At 35.8% G+C, this 20,100-nt stretch overlaps 1 protein-coding gene across 10 annotated transcripts in view; it reads right to left on the reverse strand.

Annotated features, from left to right (window-relative positions):
* The window catches only part of LOC309807115 (uncharacterized protein), a 155,773-nt gene that overhangs the window by 53,622 nt on the left and 82,051 nt on the right, over positions 1–20,100 (reverse strand). For 2 of the 10 annotated variants that reach the window (XM_082626346.1, XM_082626345.1), the window contains one exon: positions 1,659–2,042. The exons of 6 other annotated variants lie outside the window; for them this stretch is intronic. In XM_082626346.1, the coding sequence (XP_082482472.1) occupies positions 1,978–2,042 (65 nt within the window). In that variant the 3' untranslated portion in view covers positions 1,659–1,977. Of the gene's footprint in view, positions 1–1,658; positions 2,629–10,288; positions 10,485–20,100 lie in introns of those variants that run through there. 2 more of the 10 variants (XM_082626348.1, XM_082626349.1) reach the window with 2 other exon arrangements.

Raw genomic sequence — 20,100 nt, forward strand, 5'->3', positions numbered from 1 at the left:
TATAGATCAAATAGATGCTGAGTGCCAATCCACTTATTTCACTCTAGGAGTAATCTTGGATGAATCAATTATAATACCATCTGAACTCTCCAAATATCTTTAGTTCTTTCAGATTGGTAAGAAGTGGTCTTGTTAATGACATAGTAATACTTTTTCCCCTTGTCAATAAACAACATGGTGCACATATTCACTGAAGTGTGTCAAAACTCACACCTGTTAAATGACATTTTCAAATTAACTTCCTTAAGGTGATCTTGCCCTTAGAGAAGTAACTTTTCTTGCCTTTTCAGAGTCCTTAACTCCAAGAATCAAGTTTATTATTTAACTATACCTACACTTCCAAATACTCTCACCAATAGCCACTGTCCCCAAAGAGTTTAGACTCAAGTGTTACCCTGAAGCATTTTTTCAAAGGAAAAAAAATCTCCCTAGAAAAAAGTATTTATATTCTCTTTAGGTTTAGTCTTCCTATGGGTATCAAATAATATTCACTCCTTCCTTAAATCTAACACAGACAAAAAAATTCCTGAATCTATACCATGCCAACTTCTGAATTCTGAATTTGGGATACAGTAAATTAATGATTAATAGTTTCTTCTTCAACTTCCTTTAGTACAAACACACACACATCCTAATTTTCTTAGTCTTTTAAAATACCATCACAATTGAATAAGATTACTAACTTCGATACTGTGATATCATAATATAGGATTTCCTACTATGGTACCATAAAACATTGATCTCTGATGGCTCAATCACACTGAAAAGCTCTACAAACTCTAGGGTTCTACAGCTGTAGTTCTCCTTTTGCACTGCTTATTGAGAGGAAAAATTTGTATTCATACCTTATAACTTCTCTTTAAACTTGCCTTCCATTCTTAGGTTACTTAAGATTTTGTATATTCAAATCTGTCCATAACTTGGAGTCAAATATTACTCTGATATTTGATTAGGTGCTAAAATCAGTGGAAAATAGTGTTTAAGGGAGTAAAGTCAAAATTACCCTTGAAAATCTCTTAAATCAATCATAACATACACTGTCCACTAAATAATTTATATCAGTTTCTCTAAAGCTTAATCAATTTCCCTTACCCATCCTCTCAATTAATTATTCAATGAATTATTTGAGAATGGTAGAGAATCATGAATTCCTAAATAATGCATTCTTCTTCTCACGTACCTACTGGCTGTCTTTTCACTAGTTTCAAGCCCTCTTTCAAATGTAGCTGGAGCCAAATACTGTATCAACTGCATTGCCCCCATCAATATTGCCATATCATTCAGGGACTTTTCCTCCGTCTTCATAAACAATCTAATTTCCCTTCTATCATCCATTTTGGATGATGCAGGCACACATATGACCTTCCCCAGGCTTCTTCCCTCTCTTCATAGCCTGATAACAGCTTGTGAAATTTTCCTATGGGAAACTAATAAACTCACAAGAAAGCATTAACCTAGGCATTCATGTTAAACCATGCATTCTCTCGGCCAGTGCTTCCAGGCCAAGATTACTACTTTTCTCAAGTTACTCCCCTGCTGAAAGAGTATTCATTACATCAATTTACAAAAGCTGTGAGCACTCCCCTTCCTCAGCAACAATCTGGTAGTTTAGATAAACGGTGGAGTATTTCTTGGCTAATTTCTATGGGAGTCTTAGATGGAGGCACAGCCATATGTTATGTCACAGTACAGTAATCTCAGACAAGACCACAAGTATATAAATCCTTATTTATGTAGACTTGAATATCTGGAAGAGCATGAAAGTGGGTCTGTTACTAGAAGAAAAGCCGACGTTACAATACAAAACACATAGAGAACAGTGGAGAGCACGGATAGTGTTTTCCTCTTTTCCATTTAAAGTCTATACAGGTTTCAGCTTAAAGCTGCATCTCTGTAGGTTCTCCCTAACTTTTCTCCTCTTCACCATGACCTTGGTTTTTTCAGCTTTCTTCTTACTCTGCAAGGCTTGATTAGCAGTCAATAGGCTCCTTTCATCTTCTCAGCAAGATACGCTGTGGGAGAGGTCAGGTACCTTGAAGGTCCTACGGAAATACGTTTTAATCTTTCAGTTAAACATCTACAATCAAAATTTCCCTTGCAAATGTTGATAGCCTTTATTTGGTGTTATGATAATAGAAACTTTATTTTCTCATCTAAGCTAAGGCTCTCTTCTAGGAGGGGGAAATGACCAAAAAAAGGGAGGGGGGACTTGGAGAAAACAAATCTTGTCTTACTGCATAACACTGAAGACAGAGAACAGAATTATATGGCACTTTTTCTTGAGGAGATGATGACATTGCACTCTGGTATTCTTTTTTTCTTCTTTAATTAATTAATTTTTATTTATTTTTGGCTGCGTTGGGTCTTCATTGCTGCGCGTGGGGTTTCTCTAGTGACGGCGAGTGGGGGTTACTCTTCATTGCGGTGTCTTCGCTTGTTGTGGAGCACGGGCTCTAGACACGTGGGATTCAGTAGTTGTGCCATGCAGGCTCAGTAGTTATGGCACACGGGCTTAGTTGCTCTGGGCATGTGGGATCTTCCTGGACCAGGGCTCGCACCCATGTCCCCTGCCTTGGCAGGCGGATTCTTAACCACTGCGCCACCACGGAAGTTCTGCACTGTGGTATTCTAATGAGAGAAGTGGCATTTTTAAAAATTGTTTTGCATAGAGGGAATTTACCACCATAGTGGTGATATCTGACTTCTCTTGTGTCTTAACTTCTGAGACCTAAAGCCATTCAGCAGTGTTTTCTTGGTAGCTCTTGAAATACCAGACTGTAGTAGAAGAAATGACAGACCTTTGTCCAATGTCTAAAGCCAGTTTATTAACCAGAAGCACAATTTAAGGACTCTGTACTTCAAATAAATCAAATCCTTATAGTCTCTAATTTATACATAATCTTTCAGTTCCATTATTTTTCATTTCCAAAGATAATTTTTTTTTAAATCCACTAGGCTATATTTTCTACCTAAACTATATGTTCCATTAAAATAAAAGTATGGGGGTTGCTAAATGGGCCAAGATCCTCTCATGTTCTATCATGTATGTCATTAAAAATAATTCAGAAAACAATGCCATGTTTATTATCAGATTATGTGTCTGTTATAAAAGATACATTGGAAAACCAGGTTAATCATATGTGGTTTGATTGAGAAATTCAATCTTGATGAAGTAAAGAAATTTAAATGTTTAATTTTTTTTCAGTAACTGCTACAAGGGAAATTTAATGCTTTTGCAGTCTAGACCAAAAACTACATCTAATTTTAAAGAATTCATTTAAGTAAATATATGGACATTTCATGTACTACTATTATTATGTTATTATTTTTATTGGGGGGATATTTGTTCAAAGCAACAACTCCAAATAGCCAAAAAGCTTCCCACATGCTCTTCTCTAAATTCCTGTTTTGTTTAATTATAACCCTGAGTTTAGAATTAAAAAGAAAAAGGGGAAAAGAGGGAGACCCTCCTCTGACTACAAGCACAATTAGCTGCCCATTAGCAGTTATGATCCTGGTCTTCGGCCTCTGATATCAGTGGCCTCTAATAACATGGGATGGGTTCACTCTGTGGCTTCAGCATGGGAAGAGTTTAAGGTTCATCCTCATTCTTGCCTCTTTTACAACAGAAGACACCCCAAAGTGGAAGCCATGTCTTAACTTTTGTCACTTCCAGCAATAACCCCCTCCAACTTATTCTCTGGGCTACTGTTCGACCACACTGAGTTCTCTTTTAAGCTCTCTGAGAGTGACAGTGAACTAACTGGAGGACTGGTATTTCATCATCTCTTACCCAGAAACACTGTTTCTTCTACCAGGTCTGATTGGTAGAGCAAATGAAACAAATTTTCAAACAACAAACTTTCAAACACACAACACCTATCAAATGATTTGTTTGCTTTGTTTTGATCTCAATAACTGTAGCTTTCATCTCTAGAAGTTAAATTTGGTTCTTTTTTATATCTTCTATATTTCGACATAACTTTTTTTAACATGTGTGGTACAATTATAAAAGCTATTTTGACTTCCTTATCTTCTCATTCTAACATCTGGGCCAGTTTTGGGTCACTCTCAAGTGATTATTCTTATTATAGTTCATCTTTCCCTGACCCTTTGTATGCCTGGTAATCTTTGGTTGGATGCCATAACTTATTAATTTTGCCTTGTAGTAGTGATGAATATTTTTGTATTTCTATAAATATTATTGAGTTTTGCTCTGGAACATAGTCAAGTTACTTGGAAAGGTTTTCACCTTTTTGTGTCTTGCCTTGAAGATTTGTTCTGCTCTCAAAAACTTCATTAGTTAAATGTTTTATATCTATTGTTTAGATGATGAAAATGAAATTCCTAGAGAAAATGTAAAAGCCATGTACCTGGCTGTGGTAGGATCTCAAAAATTATCATTGAATAATTTGAATTCATACCCCTCTGATTCTAAAAACACCATGGTGTCACTCTTCACAACGTTCCTCTGTTTTTAATTAACTCACTTACTAGCTAGATGAAAAGTCCCTCAAAAGTTTCTTAAATATAAAATTTAAATACTGTGCTAAAAATATATATAATAATTTTCTTACCACTGGCTCTAACAATTTACTCATCTAATTCAGGCTTTTCACTTAACAGTAATTACATATGGTTATAATATGTGAGAATGTGCAACGAGAACTTACGTTGGAAAAATATCTGTTCTTACATTTCATATTATACAAATGTTTTCACTGTACAGGAAAAGCCAGACATATTCTAAAATATTTATTTGCAGTAATGTCTTGGATATATATTTTCCTTTAATAATTAATAAAACTAAGAACTGACAATAACATTGATTGAGAAGGAGTATAATTTTGAGGTTCCTGCCTCAGAGACGATGTTAATCTTCATGTTCACATTTCATGTAGTTTAGTTCAGAAAAAAGTTTTCATTTTCCTCTTTGTAACTAAAAGAATCCCCATTCTGCATTCAGAACAGTCACAGTAAAAAACAAAGGCCTACTTTATATAAAGTCAGAATTTATAAACACACACACCCATATATACATATATGCGTGTGTGTGTGTGTATATATATATGTGTGTGTGTGTGTGTGTATATATATATATATATATAAAACTTCCTTATTCTTGTTTCCAAAATATTGTAAAGAAAATTATGACTTATGTGGTATTTATTCATGAATAAACTCTAATGGAGAATTCTACTCTTCGTTTTTGTCCAGTGTATGAACCCATATATAAGTTATGGAAATCCCCATCTTATGAGGAAGAATCTGTCTCTCGTTATTGAGATTGAAAATGCCAGCTACTTAATCTCTGAGTAACCTTTAAAGCCATAGGCTAGCATATGACCTTAGCTCTGACAATCAGTTATATCCATTCTGGAGACTGGACTAGAAGCTACTGACAAGAAGAAAAGACTGCTTAGAATATATTCTGGAAGTGGAAAGCACACACTGTTTTCAGTATCCAGAACAAATGTATCAGTGATTCATATTACTGTATTTAGCATCCCCTATCATTGATATTTGTAGTTCTAGCTGAAGTGTCTCTGCCCAGTGACTCTTGCACTAGGTTGTTCCCTGGACCAATTCTACAGCATGATTCCTAGGCATAAGTTTAAACTTCCAAACACCAATCCTGGTTCTTGAATCTTTTATTTAGAGATTCCATAAACTGTCCAATATATTTTTAATCGTTTATTTTCTACTTAATTAACCCAGAGTAAGTCATCTATTGCTCTAACATAAAAATTGATACCAGGAGAGATCAGAGACAACAGATCATTGAGGATATAGGGGAAATTGCCATCACTTATCTAGCCTGGTTGGCACTGGAGACAGTAAATCTCTAGTTGGCAATAAGAAACAAATTGAGAAAAATTAACCTTAGAGTCTCCTGGAACTTAAAGCCTACTAGTGACCTGACTAGGGAAAATCAAGTAGTAACTCACATGTAAAAGGATGAAGGTCCTGGGACTTCTCTGGTGGTGCAGTGGTTAGGAATCCACCTGACAGTGCAAGGGACACGGGTTCGAGCCCTGGTCCGGGAAGCAACTAAGCCCACGAGCCACAACTACTGAGCCTGTGTGCCACAACTACTAAAGCCTATGAGCCTAGAGCCTGTGCTCTGCAACAAGAGAAGCCACGGCAATGAGAAGCCCGCACACTGCAATCAAGAGTAGCCCTCACTCGCCACAACTAGAGAAAGCCCGTGCACAGCAACGAAGACCCCATGGAGCCAAAAATAAATAAATAAATTTATCTTTTAAAAAAGTATGGAGGCCCTGAATATTCCAAATCTGTAGGGTGTCATGGTTACTTCTAAGGGCACTGGGAGAGCATCCTTTCCCAATTGTATTCTTAGCTCCTTTGTCAAAGATCAGTTGGCTGTATATGCATATGTTTATTTCTAGTCTCTCTATTCTGTTCCATTCGTCTTTTTGCCAGTACCATGCTGTTTTGAGTACTGTAGGTTTGTAATATATTTTTTGAAATCAGAAACTCTTATGCCTCCAACTTTGTTCTTTCTCAAAACTGACAAATGGTGTTGGTGAAATTGGATATCCACATGCAAAAGAATGAAACTGGACTCTTGTATCATACACAAAAATCAACTCTAAATGGATTAAAGACTTAAACATAAGATCTGAAACTGTAAAACTCCTAGAAGAAAACATAGGGGAAAAGATCCTTGACACTAATTTTGGCAATGATGTCCTATCTATATGACACCAAAAGCACAGGCAACAAAGCAAAAATGGGCAAGTAGAACTACATCAAACTAAAAACCCTCTGAACAGCAAAGGAAACAATCAACAAAATGAAAAGGCAGCCTATGGAAGAGAAGAAAATACTTGCAAACCCTGTATCAGATAAGGGCTTAATATTCAAAATTTATAAACTCCTATGACTTAATAGCAAAAAAAAAAAAACCCCAAATAACCCAATTTAAAAATGGGCAATGGGCTTGAACAGACATTTTTCCAAAGAAGATATATAAATGGTCAACAGATATATGAAAAGGTGCTCGACATCACTAACCATCAGGAAAATGTAAATCAAAACCACAATGAGGGAATTCCCTGGTGGTCCAGTGGTTAAGACTCTGTGCTTTCACTGCTGAGGGTGCAGGTTCAATCCCTGGTCAGGGAACTAAGATCCCACATGCCACACAGCACAGACCAAAACAACCCCCAAAAAACAACAAAAGAAAACGCACAATGAGATATCATCCTGAACCTGTTAGGATGGCTATTATAAAAATAAATAAAGTATTGGTAAGGATGTGGAGAAATTGGAACTACAGTGTACTGTTGGTAAGAATGTAAAATGGTACAGTTGCTATGAAATAGTATGGAGGGTCTTGAAAACCTTAAAAATAGAATTATCACGTGACCCAGCAATGCCACTTCTGTGTAGATAGTCTAAAGATTTGAAATCAAGATCTAAAAGATATTTCTCCACTACCATGCTCACTGTAGCATTATTCATGATAGCCAAGATATGGACAAAACGTATGAATACATTTTTAAAATGTGATATATACATACAATAGAATATTGTCCAGCCTTAAAAAAGAAGGAAAATCTGCCATGTGCAGTAACATAGATATATCTGAAGATGTTATGCTAAGTGAAATATGCCAGTCACAGAAGAACAAATACTGCATGATTCCACTTATATGAGATATCTAAAATAGTCAAACTTGTAGAAACAAAGAATAGAATGATAGTTGCCAGGGGCTGTATTATACACTTAAAAATGTGAGAGTAGATCACATATTGTTTTCTTACCACAATAAAATTTCTTTTCATAAATTAATAAAATAAATTAAAAATAAAGACAACAGGATAAACCAATATAATAAGAATGTAATATTCCAGTCTTAAATTCCCAGCTCAAGATAATGCCAAAATATCATTAACTTTCTGTGAATGTGATAAAAGTCTTACTTCTTGCATCCACAGGTTGAGATAGAATAACACTAAACATTTAATTCTGATGACTGCTTTATTATGAGAGTTTAATTGGCATCTTGGAATGGGGCATTGACTGAAAAAGAACTGGACTTCTTTGTAGTGGGATGAGGATATAATGGTAGATTCCAATAAAGAAAGGACTCTCCAACCCTCACTTGCCATCTTTCTAAAGAGAAGTCAATTTTACGATATATAGTAACATTTCTTTCGCCATGATTGGAGACATGTAATGACTTAGCCAAGACGAGTTACCTAGAAAATGGAAGTCAATTTTTCCCATCCCAACCTCTTTACCCTTCCCTGTATTGATTCTTGGTACCTTCGATACCACTATTCTCCACTAGTCAGGGTGGTGACATGAAGATGAAATGATAAATGGCAGTTTGACTTAAGTCTGCCTCCCAGTAGGACTAGTAGGATGCCCCAAAATTCCATAAATATTTCATTAGTTTCTTAGTATATCATTAAAGTAGTACACTCAGCCACAAGCAGAATCACCATCTTGGCTGCATGTCTCAGGGAATAATATTTTTATTAGGAAGAGCCCACTAAAAGCCCCAAGAGCTTCCTCTATTTATTATAATAATATATCAAAAGCATGATTAAATCCCTAAGAGAATCACAGTGATTAGTTTCACTACTGAAGATTTTACAAATTCAGGGTTGGTGATTTCTATCATATTCCCTTTTAAAATTTCAATTTGTCTAGTGTAGAAGTCAGAGTATTCAGGAGTAAAACAGAAGATTGTTATAAATTTGATCAGCTAGAGACAGCAAATTGAGGCCGTTATTCTATATGTGGTCTCTTCACTAGAACAAATCAGTAAGGTTCTAAGGAACCTGCTTTGTTTTCTAAGTAATCAATAGTTATTGATTAGGCACATGCTTTTATTCCTTTACTCTAAAAAGCTGAGAACATCAGAACAATTTGCTTGCAAATCACAAGGCAGCAGTATTAATTTCACTGTATTGTCTCAACTTATTCATTCTACATCACAGCTTAGTTCATAGAGACCTTGACCTTCTGACATCACACTTATCCTCTATTTTAATGACATCATGCTCAGAGAACCTACAGATCAGTAAATAGACTACCCAAAGTGTCTTGGCAAGACCCATGTCTGCCTGAAAGTCATAGATACATTGCATGAACCTTGTCCATTCCCTATGTTTTAGGAATCTCCCACTTTATGAGGCAAATCCACCTTTCACCATAGAAGCTAAACATCTCAAGTACTTGTTTTCTCAGCCTCCTTTGAAACTAGGGCATTAGCACAAAAACGGAATTCTATCAGTTGGATGCATATGCCCCAGATTTGCAATTAAAAGCTGCCAGTGAGTGAGTGGAAAACAGTAATTGTAGAGTCTATACTGGTCACACAAAAGAACCCTAGTGGAAGCAATACCCTCTTTCCAGCAGCATCTAAATTCTGTGTTTGTGAGCTCAGCATTACGATCTGCAGAGTAATCAAGTAATCCAGCAGTAGTGGCAATCTCGTCTTCACCACATCAGACCATGAAATAAGTTTAGACATTTCTCCTGGCTGATAGTTTAGACCCACGGTTCTCTGACTCTCCAAACCATTCTGTGAGCTACTCTGTATCATTGTAATAAATTCATTTTCTTAAAGTTATCTAAGTCATATCATGTTGCTTAAAACCAAGAGTTCTGCCGATACACCCAATTAGCATTTAGTAAGCATCTTCAACTGGCCTTATCAGACCCTAAAGGAAACTAGATAGATAGGATACAAACTCTGTTAGTGCATATGCTTGTGGGGGAAACTGTGATGGTGTTAGAGTACACACATATGTAATAAACCATGGGAGTATAGCTAAAATTTTGCTTTTCTTATGCTAATTGTGATTTCTTCTTTGTGGATTATTAAAGTAAAATGCTTAATTCCTGAACATTTGGATCTATTTTAAAATAATTTTTGTTACTGATTTCTAACTCAACATCTCAATGGTCAGAAAGCATCTTTTATTGTATTTCAGTCTTTGAAATATGTTGAGACTTGCTTTATGTACAACCATATAATCAATTTTGTAATATAGTCTATATATACTTGTTAAAAGTGTGATTTCCATCATCATTGTTGCATAGAGCGTTTTATATATTTCAAATTGATCAAGTTTCATATTTGTGTTAAAAATCTTCCATGGACTTTTGGCTGGTTGTTCTACCTACTACTGAGGGAGTTGTGTTAAAATCTCCCACGATGATTGTGGATTTACATATTTATTCTTCTTTTCCTGTCAAGTTTTGCTGTATGAATTTTTAAAAACATTACTTTTTGTATGAAATCTTAGATTTATTACATTGTTTTAGAGAATTGATCTTTTAATCCTTATGGTATTTGAAACAAATTCTACAGGTAAGCCATTTGAATAAGATAATTTAACAAGGTTGCTGAATCCAAGGTCAATATTTTTAAAAATCAATTGTATTTGTACAGACCAACAGCAAATAGGATATTCAGAAAACGATGCTCTTGATGGTAATATCTAAAAAGTGAAACACATAAAAATAAATCTAATGAGAGGTACGAAGACTTCTATATGCAAAATTATGAAGCAGTACTGAGAAAAATTAAAGAATACCTAGATAAAGGGATATACCATATTCATGGACTGAGGGACTCAACTTATTAGAGAAATCAATACTCCACATATTAATCTCAGTTTCAACATAGTCAAGTCCCATTAATTTGGGGTTTTTTATTTTTGTTTTTGTGTTTGGCTGTTATATTTGTTGCATATTTGTTTGTTTGGTTTTTATTTCTTTGGGGAGATTAACAATGGTTTTAAAATCACTGGGAAGTGTGTCCTCCTACAATTTAAAACTGCTACTCTCTTCCTCATTGATGCTTAAAATTTCATATTTAGATATACATTCTATAACTTTACCTTTCTTTGCCCCTCTTAAATCTCACTCCTCACACTTCCCTGGGAGAGGCAGCACCTTAAGGCTTGTAAGCCATTTACATTTCAGTACAAGTTTGATACAAGTTTCCTAGAAGAAGTTTTGGTAGGAGAAGGAGAGAACAGAGATAAGAGGCACCAAAAAGGGCAAGGAAAAAAGAAAATGAGTTCAATAAAGACAACCACAGATTGGAGAAAGACCAGCCTTTTGCTATTTCTCAATCCTTCTTAGAACAGCTCTGTTGATTGACATTCAGAAAAACAGATGACTGCAGTATTTCTGCTTATTGATTTACTTTATATTCCAGTATAAGCCACTACCAATCAAGCAGTCATCATCTGCTTAATCCAAAGTTTTACTTTACAATTGTTTTTTATGTTGCTTTTTAAGTTGATATGACATCTGGATTCTAAAACATGACATTCTGTTCTCTTTTGGATACAGGAAAAAATATTTTGATGTTTGAGACTGTATGATTAATTTTCCAAATGGTGGAAAGAGTACTGGATTGAGAACAGAGATTTTAATACTTCTTAATATTTAATATGCAATCATCTATCTTTGGTAAATTCCTTAGCTAAGCAGGCTCATATTTTTCTCATTTGTAAAATGAAGGGACTCAAATATCTCATGAACCTGTTCTCAACCCCTTTAAGAGTACATGACTCTTAGTCAGATGTTCACTGGATCACTCAGCAAATTCTTTCTAAGAATAAGACAGTATAATTTTAGATGACACCTTTCTTTTAATAACATCAATTAATTTTTTCTCAAAAATTTCCAGTTAAGCAGTAGAGATAAATATCTTTTAGATATGGGGATATCAATAAAGACTGAAGTTTTACTAAGCTTACAGAGTTGAAAGTAAAAGGATAAGTATTGTTAATATCAATATTATCATTTAGAAAATGCTTTTTACATCTTTTAGGTTTAGTTCAGAAACAAATAATGTTTTAAGTCATCTCCAAATGCTCAAAGGGCAAATAATTTATTCTATATATGACAATTATAATAACACAACACTTTGATTCCTTAAGTATGATTTGTAATTCAAACTTACCCCTCATTTATTATAAAAAAAGTTTATTCCTTTGATCTAAATTTACTAAAATAGATATAAATTGTCTGTGTTACATAATATTTTCAAATGTAACTTCCTTGTCTTACAATACCCTCACTTGAGACAGGCAATATAATAGATGTATTATTAAAACGCCTGCTCTTTCTACAATCTAATGGTTTTCAACATGACTTAGTCAATCAGTAAATACTTACATCAAAAGTTACTGAGACCAGGGACTTCTCTGGTGGTCCAGTGGGTAAGACCCTGTGCTCCCAATGCAGGGGGCCCGGGTTTGATCCCTGGTCAGGGAACTAGATCCCGCATGCATGCTTCAACTAGGAGTCCACATTCTGCAACTAAGATTCCGCATGCCACAACTAAGACCCAGTGCAGCCAAAAAAATAAATATTAAAAAAAAAGAAAAAAAGTTACTGAGACCAGGGGTTTTTAAATTGTAGTTCTTGGAGTTTGGGGATTTTGTCAAGGACATTTATGAGTTTATGAAAGAGCGGAGGGTACAAATAATCAAAGCCACACTTATTTTGTATTTCATAAAGTTATTGGGATTACATGTAAAATTTTGTTTGAAAGATGGGATATGTTCTATTAAACATCTGGATGTCACTGACTGTACAGACGCTTTTCAAATGTAGAGGTTAATAATAATAATAATAATAATGCATATTGAGCATTCATTAAATACCAGGCACTGTTTGAGTGCTTAAGACGCACTAACTTATTTCATCCTAACATCAATCCAGTGATCATTATCTCAATTTTAAAGACGTAGAAATCAAGGCACAGAAAAATTAAATACCTGTCCCAGTTAGTAAATGAAAGAACAATAATCAAACTCAGGCTGTTTAACTCCAGTACGTTCACTCTTACCCACAACATTAATTCACTTTCTTAGGACCTCCTTAGAATAGAAAAATGGACAATCTTAAAAGTCAGAAAAAAAGAGACAAAATAGACTCAATGAAGTTTCTGATCAGAAAAGCAGCAATACAAAAGTGGTATTAAAAATATTCATCTGGTAATTAATGTAAAATAAATAATAGGAGAACCTAACTTTGGGTACTTGGGCTCATTCATTTATTAATGAATATTAATTGAGCTAGTTATCATCCTTTGTGATTAGGCTACATTAATGAACAAAGCATAAAGAAAATTCTGCCCCCTTGGACTTTCTAATGGATCCAGAGACTAGTTACCTTGGCCCAAAGACCTGGCCTAGGAGGCTAGCAAGGAGCCTACAGAGTGTTAGTTGAAAAAACAGTCAAATTTTTTTCCATCTAAAGGCTATGGCAGAGATAGAAGAATGAGAAAATCAAAAAGCGGGACTAGGTTTGGAGAGAAAAATGATTTTGAATAGCTATCTTTCAAGGAATAGCAAGACATCCATTTATGAATATTTAGAAGGCAATTAGCAATACAAAGTTGGGGCTTTAGTGAGAGTACATTACATGGATACCATAGCCATTTCCCACTGAGGTAATAGCCAATCCAATGGCAGGTTTTAGCTGGAAACATAAAATTCAATCAATAGTCTGATAGAGGAGAACCAGCACACAAAATACAGAAGTATGGTGAATTCCCAAAATAGTGGAATGGGAAAAATCAAAAAGAAGCACTCAAAGTAACAAACTGATTTGCTAAATATGTGAAAAGAGTAACAGGTAGTACATAGTCAACACAATTACAGCAAAAAGATAAGAGTCATCTGTGAGGAGCAAAACATCAAAAGCAATTGAGATTTTAAGGTAAATGAGACAGAAGAAAAACCTTTGAATTTGGAAATTATAAAGCCATTACTGATGTGGAAAATGAAATCTTGGTGCAATGTGGAATGAAAGCAGGGTGAAAAGAGAACATAAAGAGTTCGTATATGTCATTTGTTTTGCACATATAGTACAAGGAAGGGGAGGACTAGACCATTAGGAAGAAGGGCATGCTTCATGTTGGTGGTAACTGCATCAAGAACACTACAGGATTTTGAAACCACAAATTAGCTGATGATTAGAGAAAACTTTACTTAGCTTTGGAAAAGCTGTGCTTCAAATAGCTTACGGATAGCCCAACTAATTCCTTAGTCTTTCCACTACTATATGCTACTTCCAATAGAGTAATACAAACCTGTCACTTGTTTTTAATAATGCTTGCTCATTGCCCCAGCAGTTTTCTCTTAATCTACTATCTTTGACTTCCTTGCCTTAGCTTACAGTAACATTTTAATACAGGGACTATAACAATAATGCTGGACTCATTTATAATTCTATCTCTTCAAACACACTTTCTCACATGAAATGTTGTTAGGATTAATTAAAAAGAAAGTAAAGTGACAAATAAGAAAACCCTCTTTCAAAAAGATTTTTTAAAAGACCTTTGCTCTGAAAGGCAGATATGAATCACTGACAGCACACATTTGGGTATTAGCTAGGTGTAATAAAGTTCTCACACTCTTTCACTCAAGCTTTGTTTCAGTCCAACTGTGCCCTCTACAGTCTTATCAAGTGAATGAAGGTGACTTTAGCTTGCAAGGAATCTGATAAGTCTCTGATACTCAGTCCACACTTTTCAGACAGGAAAGCAATATTTGATTCTTTATAAAAATTTCCGACCTATTTAATATGGGGGAACTCTCTAAGATAAAAGGTAATTAAATTTAACAAGTGGATACATTTGCTTGGCTGTGTGATGACCACTGCAAAAGAAAATAAAGTTTTATATAGTCTAATTGTGTCCTTCGATACTGAAAACTATTATTAGTGACAATGTGGAATTTTACCTGAGCCCTCGAATCCTGGAAAACAGCAAAAGTTAAGATATCCCTCTGCCCTTTGTGTTGTGGAAAACAGCTTATTCCTAAGAACCACCACAGATGCCTCCTCTTGTTTACCTATGGCAATGCCAGACAAAGATATTCCAAATTGCCATTTTTTTTGTCTCATAAATTATCATCTGAAGTGTTTATTCCTACTAATCAATTGGAACAAACTGCTTATTAATCAAACTGTAAAGTTTCACTCCTTCCTCCAGGCTCCAGAACTCGGACTCACTGTCAGACTGAGTCAACAGATAATCTCTCCTAAGAACAGGCTGACCTCAGGGTAAAATATTCTCTGATCTACCACCCACTCAAGCTACTCTTTTATCCCATTTGCCCACACCCTACCCTTAATACCCTTGTTACTTCCTCTCAAGAGAAGAAAAACCCCTTTTGATTAACCACTGAGAGGCTTGCAGATCTTAGGGTCACAGCATTCTCCCTAATGCAATAGTTCTCCTCCCCCAATTGCAATAGGCCCCTCCTTGCACTTACCCTTTTGAGTAAAGTTTCTCCTTACTATGCTGCTATTGTTTGGGTTTTTTTAGTTGACATTGGCAACTGATAGAAGAAGTAAATATTGCTGCATCTGGATATATGTGATAATGGGGGACTGAAAACTCTAAAATTTTTATTTGATTTTTATTGGAGTATAGTTCTTTTACAATGTTGTGTTAGTTTCTTGCTGTACAGCAAAGTGAATCAGTCATACATATACATATATCCGCTCTTTTTTAGATTTCCTTCCCATTTAGGTCACCACAGAGCACTGAGTAGAGTTCCCTGTGATATACAGTAGGTTCTCATTAGTTACCTATTTTATACATAGTAGTTATATATGTCAGTCCCAATCTCCCAATTCATCCCATCCACCCCTTCCCCCCTTGGTAACCGTAAGGTTGTTCTCTACATCTGTGACTCTATTTCTGCTTTGCAAATAAGTTCATCTCTACCATTTTTCTAGATTCCACACATAAATGGTACTATACAATATTTGCTTTTCTCTGCCTGACTTACTTCACTCTGTATGACAATCTCTAGCTCCAACCACATCTCTGCAAATGGCACTATTTCATTCCTTTTTATGGCTGAGTAATATTCCATTGTATATATGTACTACACCTTCTTTATCCATTCTTCTGTTGATGGACATTTAGGTTCCTTCCACGTGCTGGCTATTATAAATAGTGCTGCAGTGAACACTGGGGTGCATTCATCCTTTCCAATTATGGTTTTCTCTGGATATGTGCCTAGGAGTGGGAATGCTGGGTCATATGGTAGCTCTATCCTTAGTTTTTTAAGGAACCTCCATACTGTTCTCCATAGCGGCTGTACCAATTTACAGTTCCACCAACAGTGTTGGAGGGTACCCTTTTCTCCACACCCTCTCCAGCATTTATTGTCTGTAGATTTTTTGATGATGGCCATTCTGACTGGTATGAGGTAATACTTCACTGTCATTTTGATTTGCATTTCTCTAATGATTAGTGATGTTGAGCATCTTTTCATGTGTTTGTTGGCCACCTGTATGTCTTCTTTGGAGAAATGTCTATTTAGGTCTTCCACCCATTTTTTGATTGGGTTGTTTGTCTTTTTGATATTGAGCTGAATGAGCTGTTTGTATATTTTGGAGATTAATCCCTTGTCAGTTGCTTTGTTTGCAAATATTTCCTCCCATTCTGAGGGTTGTCTTTTCATTTTGTTTACGGTTTCCTTTGCTGTGCAAAAGCTTCTAAGTTTCATTAGGTCCAATTTATTTATTTTTGTTTTTATTTTCATTACTCTAGGCGGTGGGTCGAAAAAGATCTTGCTGTGGAAAACTGTAAATATTAAATGATTTGGTTCATTCAGTGAATTATGAGTGTTAATGAATACATTAAACAGTCCACAAAGAGAGAGTCCTTTAAGCATCTGCTGTGTGCTAGGGTTTCCTCTACTAGGCCACAATTAGAAAAATCTGTTTGCTCAAAAAGCACATAGGTCAGTACAGAAGACTAACATAAAACCATCATGAGATGCATTGATAGAAATGTACACAAAGTGCTATGTTTACATTTGATAAAGTCATTTACTATGAGTGCCTAGGGTCTATGGCAGGAAAATGATGTGACCAGAAAAGTTTTAGAGTAAAGGTGATATCTGAGAAGACCATCAAAGAATAAACACGACTCTGTCAGATGAACAAACTGTGAAGAATCTGTATTTGGCATTGGGAACAAAGTGATCACAAAAAGCCCAAGTAATACCATGGTTCCTCTGGAGAGCAAAAGTAGTTGGAACTGACTCAACTGTAGCTCACATATGTAAGACAACTGAAGGGGAGCTGGAAAGATGAGCAGATACAAAGCAGCACAGCCTTTTACAACTATGAAAGTTGGGGACTGCACAACTCCAGTGGGTACCATTCATAATAATGTCAATGTGAATGACACAAGCTGGAGTTGTGTACAGCCCTGAGCAAGACCTCTGAGCAGGTACCAAATTAGTAGAGTATTTTTATGCCAAGTGTATAAGTTAGGATGCTTTTGGTAGCAAAAAAATGGAAACCCAATCTGTCTGTCTTCAACTTTAAGAGGATTTTGGAAAGAACATCAGGGCTCATGTAACAGAGGAGGACCCTATGGGGCCTTCCTAGGATAGAACCCTCCCCCATATCCTCTACTTTAGCTCCTCTCTGAAGTACATAGATAACAGTATTTGATGCACATTTCCTGCTTTACAGATGCTAAAACTCCCACCAAATGGAAGGTTAACTACTTAATGACCATGAGCACATAGCCCCCAGGCCTACTGGAGCCAAAGAATTGATGACGTTAACCCCTGTGACACTGTCCTGAAACCTCACCATCAACCAAACAGAGAACTGTGCACAAGCTGATCACATACCTTGGGACTCCCCTCCCTCACCTTGCCTTTAAAAACACTTTGCTGAAACCCATCAGGAAAATGAGGCTTTTTGAGTACTAGCTGTCCCGGACTCTTTGTATGGTGCCTTACAATAAATCACGGCAGTTTATTTCACCACAACCCAGTGTCAGTAGATTGGGTTTATTGCACGTGGATAAGTGGACCCAAGTCTGCTTCAGTGACACTCACAATACTGCTATGGGGCTTTTGCACAGCAATGGAAACCATAAACAAGACGAAAAGACAACCCTCAGAATGGGAGAAAATATGTGCAAATGAAGCAACTGACAAAGGATTAATCTCTAAAATTTGCAAGCAGCTCACACAGCTCAATATCAAAAAAACAAACAAACAAATCCAAAAATGGGCGTAAGGCCTAAACAGACATTTCTCCAAAGAAGACATACAGATTGCCAACAAACACATCAAACGATGCTCAGCATCACTAATCATTAGAGAAATGCAAATCAAAAGCTACAATGAGGTATCACCTCACACCGGTCAGAATGGCCATCATCAAAAAATCTACAGACAATAAATGCTGGAGAGGGTGTGGAGCAAAGGGAACCCTCCTACACTGTTGGTGGGAATGTAAATTAGTATAGCCACTATGGAGAACAGTACGGAGGTTCCTTAAAAAACTAAAAAAGCGAACTACCATACGACCCAGCAATCTCACTACTGGGCATATACACTGAGAAAGCCATAATTCAAAAAGAGTCATGGACCACAATGTTCATTGCAGCTGTATTTACAATAGCCAGGACATGGAAGCAACCTAAATGTCCATCAACAGATGAATGGATAAAGAAGCTGTGGCACATATATACAACGGAATATTACTCAGCCATAGAAAGAAACGAAATTGAGTTATTTGTAGTGAGGTGGATGGACCTAGAGTCTGTCATACAGAGTGAAGTAAGTCAGAAAAAGAAAAACGAATACTGTATGCTAACACATATACATGGAATCTAAAAAAAAAATGGTTCTGATCAACCTAGGAGCAGGAAAGGAATAAACACACAGACATAGAGAATGGACTTGAGGACACAAGGAAGGGTGAAGGTGAGGCTGGGACGATGTGAGAGAGTAGCATGGACATATATACACTACCAAGTACAGAATACTAGAGAGCTAGTGGGAAGCGGCCGCATAGCACAGGGAGATCAGCTCGGTGTTTTGGGACCACCTGGAGGGGTGGGATAGGGAGGGTGGGAGGGAGACGCAAGAGGGAGGGGATATGGGGATATATGTATACATATAGCTGATTCACTCTGTTATACAGCAGAAACTAACACACCATTGTAAAGCAATTATACTCCAAAAAAGATATTTAAAAAAAAGAAAAAGAAAATAATGGAGGGTTTGTAAAGAAAACGGAAAAGCCAAAAAGTGCTGGATATAATTGAGGATTTCTGCATTAGGAATTCTGCAGCACTGTGAACTACAAGAAAATTGAGTAGGGGGATGAAGATTTAGGAATGTTCAACTTTTTATGAATTTAATTCCTTTTTTCACCTTTTTTTTATGAGTAATGGTTAAAATTTGAATTCCTTTATAAATTACTTTTGGGTGATTAACTGTGTTTTTTAAAATGCATCTCTGTACAAAGACTCTCTCAAATTTATTATGGTGGCCTAAATAAATTAATACATCTTGAAGGTCTTAGTGGTAAATCACCATGTTTAATTCCAAGAGAATTTAAAAGGTAAAGAAAAATTAGTTTCAAAAATATTTTCAACAAGTTGACATTTATGAAAATTTTTGAAAGATGAGCAGCTATGGGCATACCACCTTATTTTAGCTGATGAACTAATGAATACAGACTTCACACATTTTCAAAGTATTGAACTGCCTTTTCTTGTATAGCAATCCGCAACATATACCAGGTTAAAAAAAACCAATAATCTTAAACCATGATTTCTTCCCTAAAATCCCCTTTCTACTCATTTATAAATCCTCCTTAATATTAATTTTTTCCTATCATATTTCTCAGCCTTGATTATTTCATGTACTTGATGTACAAATGTATTGAACACTTACAATATGTACAAGATACTTTTTTTTTTAAAGCTACATGTCAGTTGACTCTTTTGTGCTTGGCACTGGAAGATACACTGTTGGAAGATTCAGCCCCTGCACTCAATTTTCTCACAGGTTAAAGAAGATTCAGACAAGTAAATCCACAATTTAACACTCTACTATAAAAGGTATGAGAAAGGGTTGCCCAGGGGGTTTTGATTGTAAAGAGCAGGAGAAACTATCTTTTCCTGGGTATGGGAGGATTCCTAGAGATGTTACCTGAGAAAAGGAAGATAAGAAGAAATTGCTAGGTGAATAAGGGATATTTTTTAGCTTTTATTTCTATTCAATTCTCACAAAAAAAGAAAAAGTCAAAAAA

Source organism: Mesoplodon mirus (assembly GCF_964341445.2).
Source record: "Mesoplodon mirus genome assembly, chromosome: 7".
NCBI lineage: Eukaryota > Metazoa > Chordata > Mammalia > Artiodactyla > Ziphiidae > Mesoplodon > Mesoplodon mirus.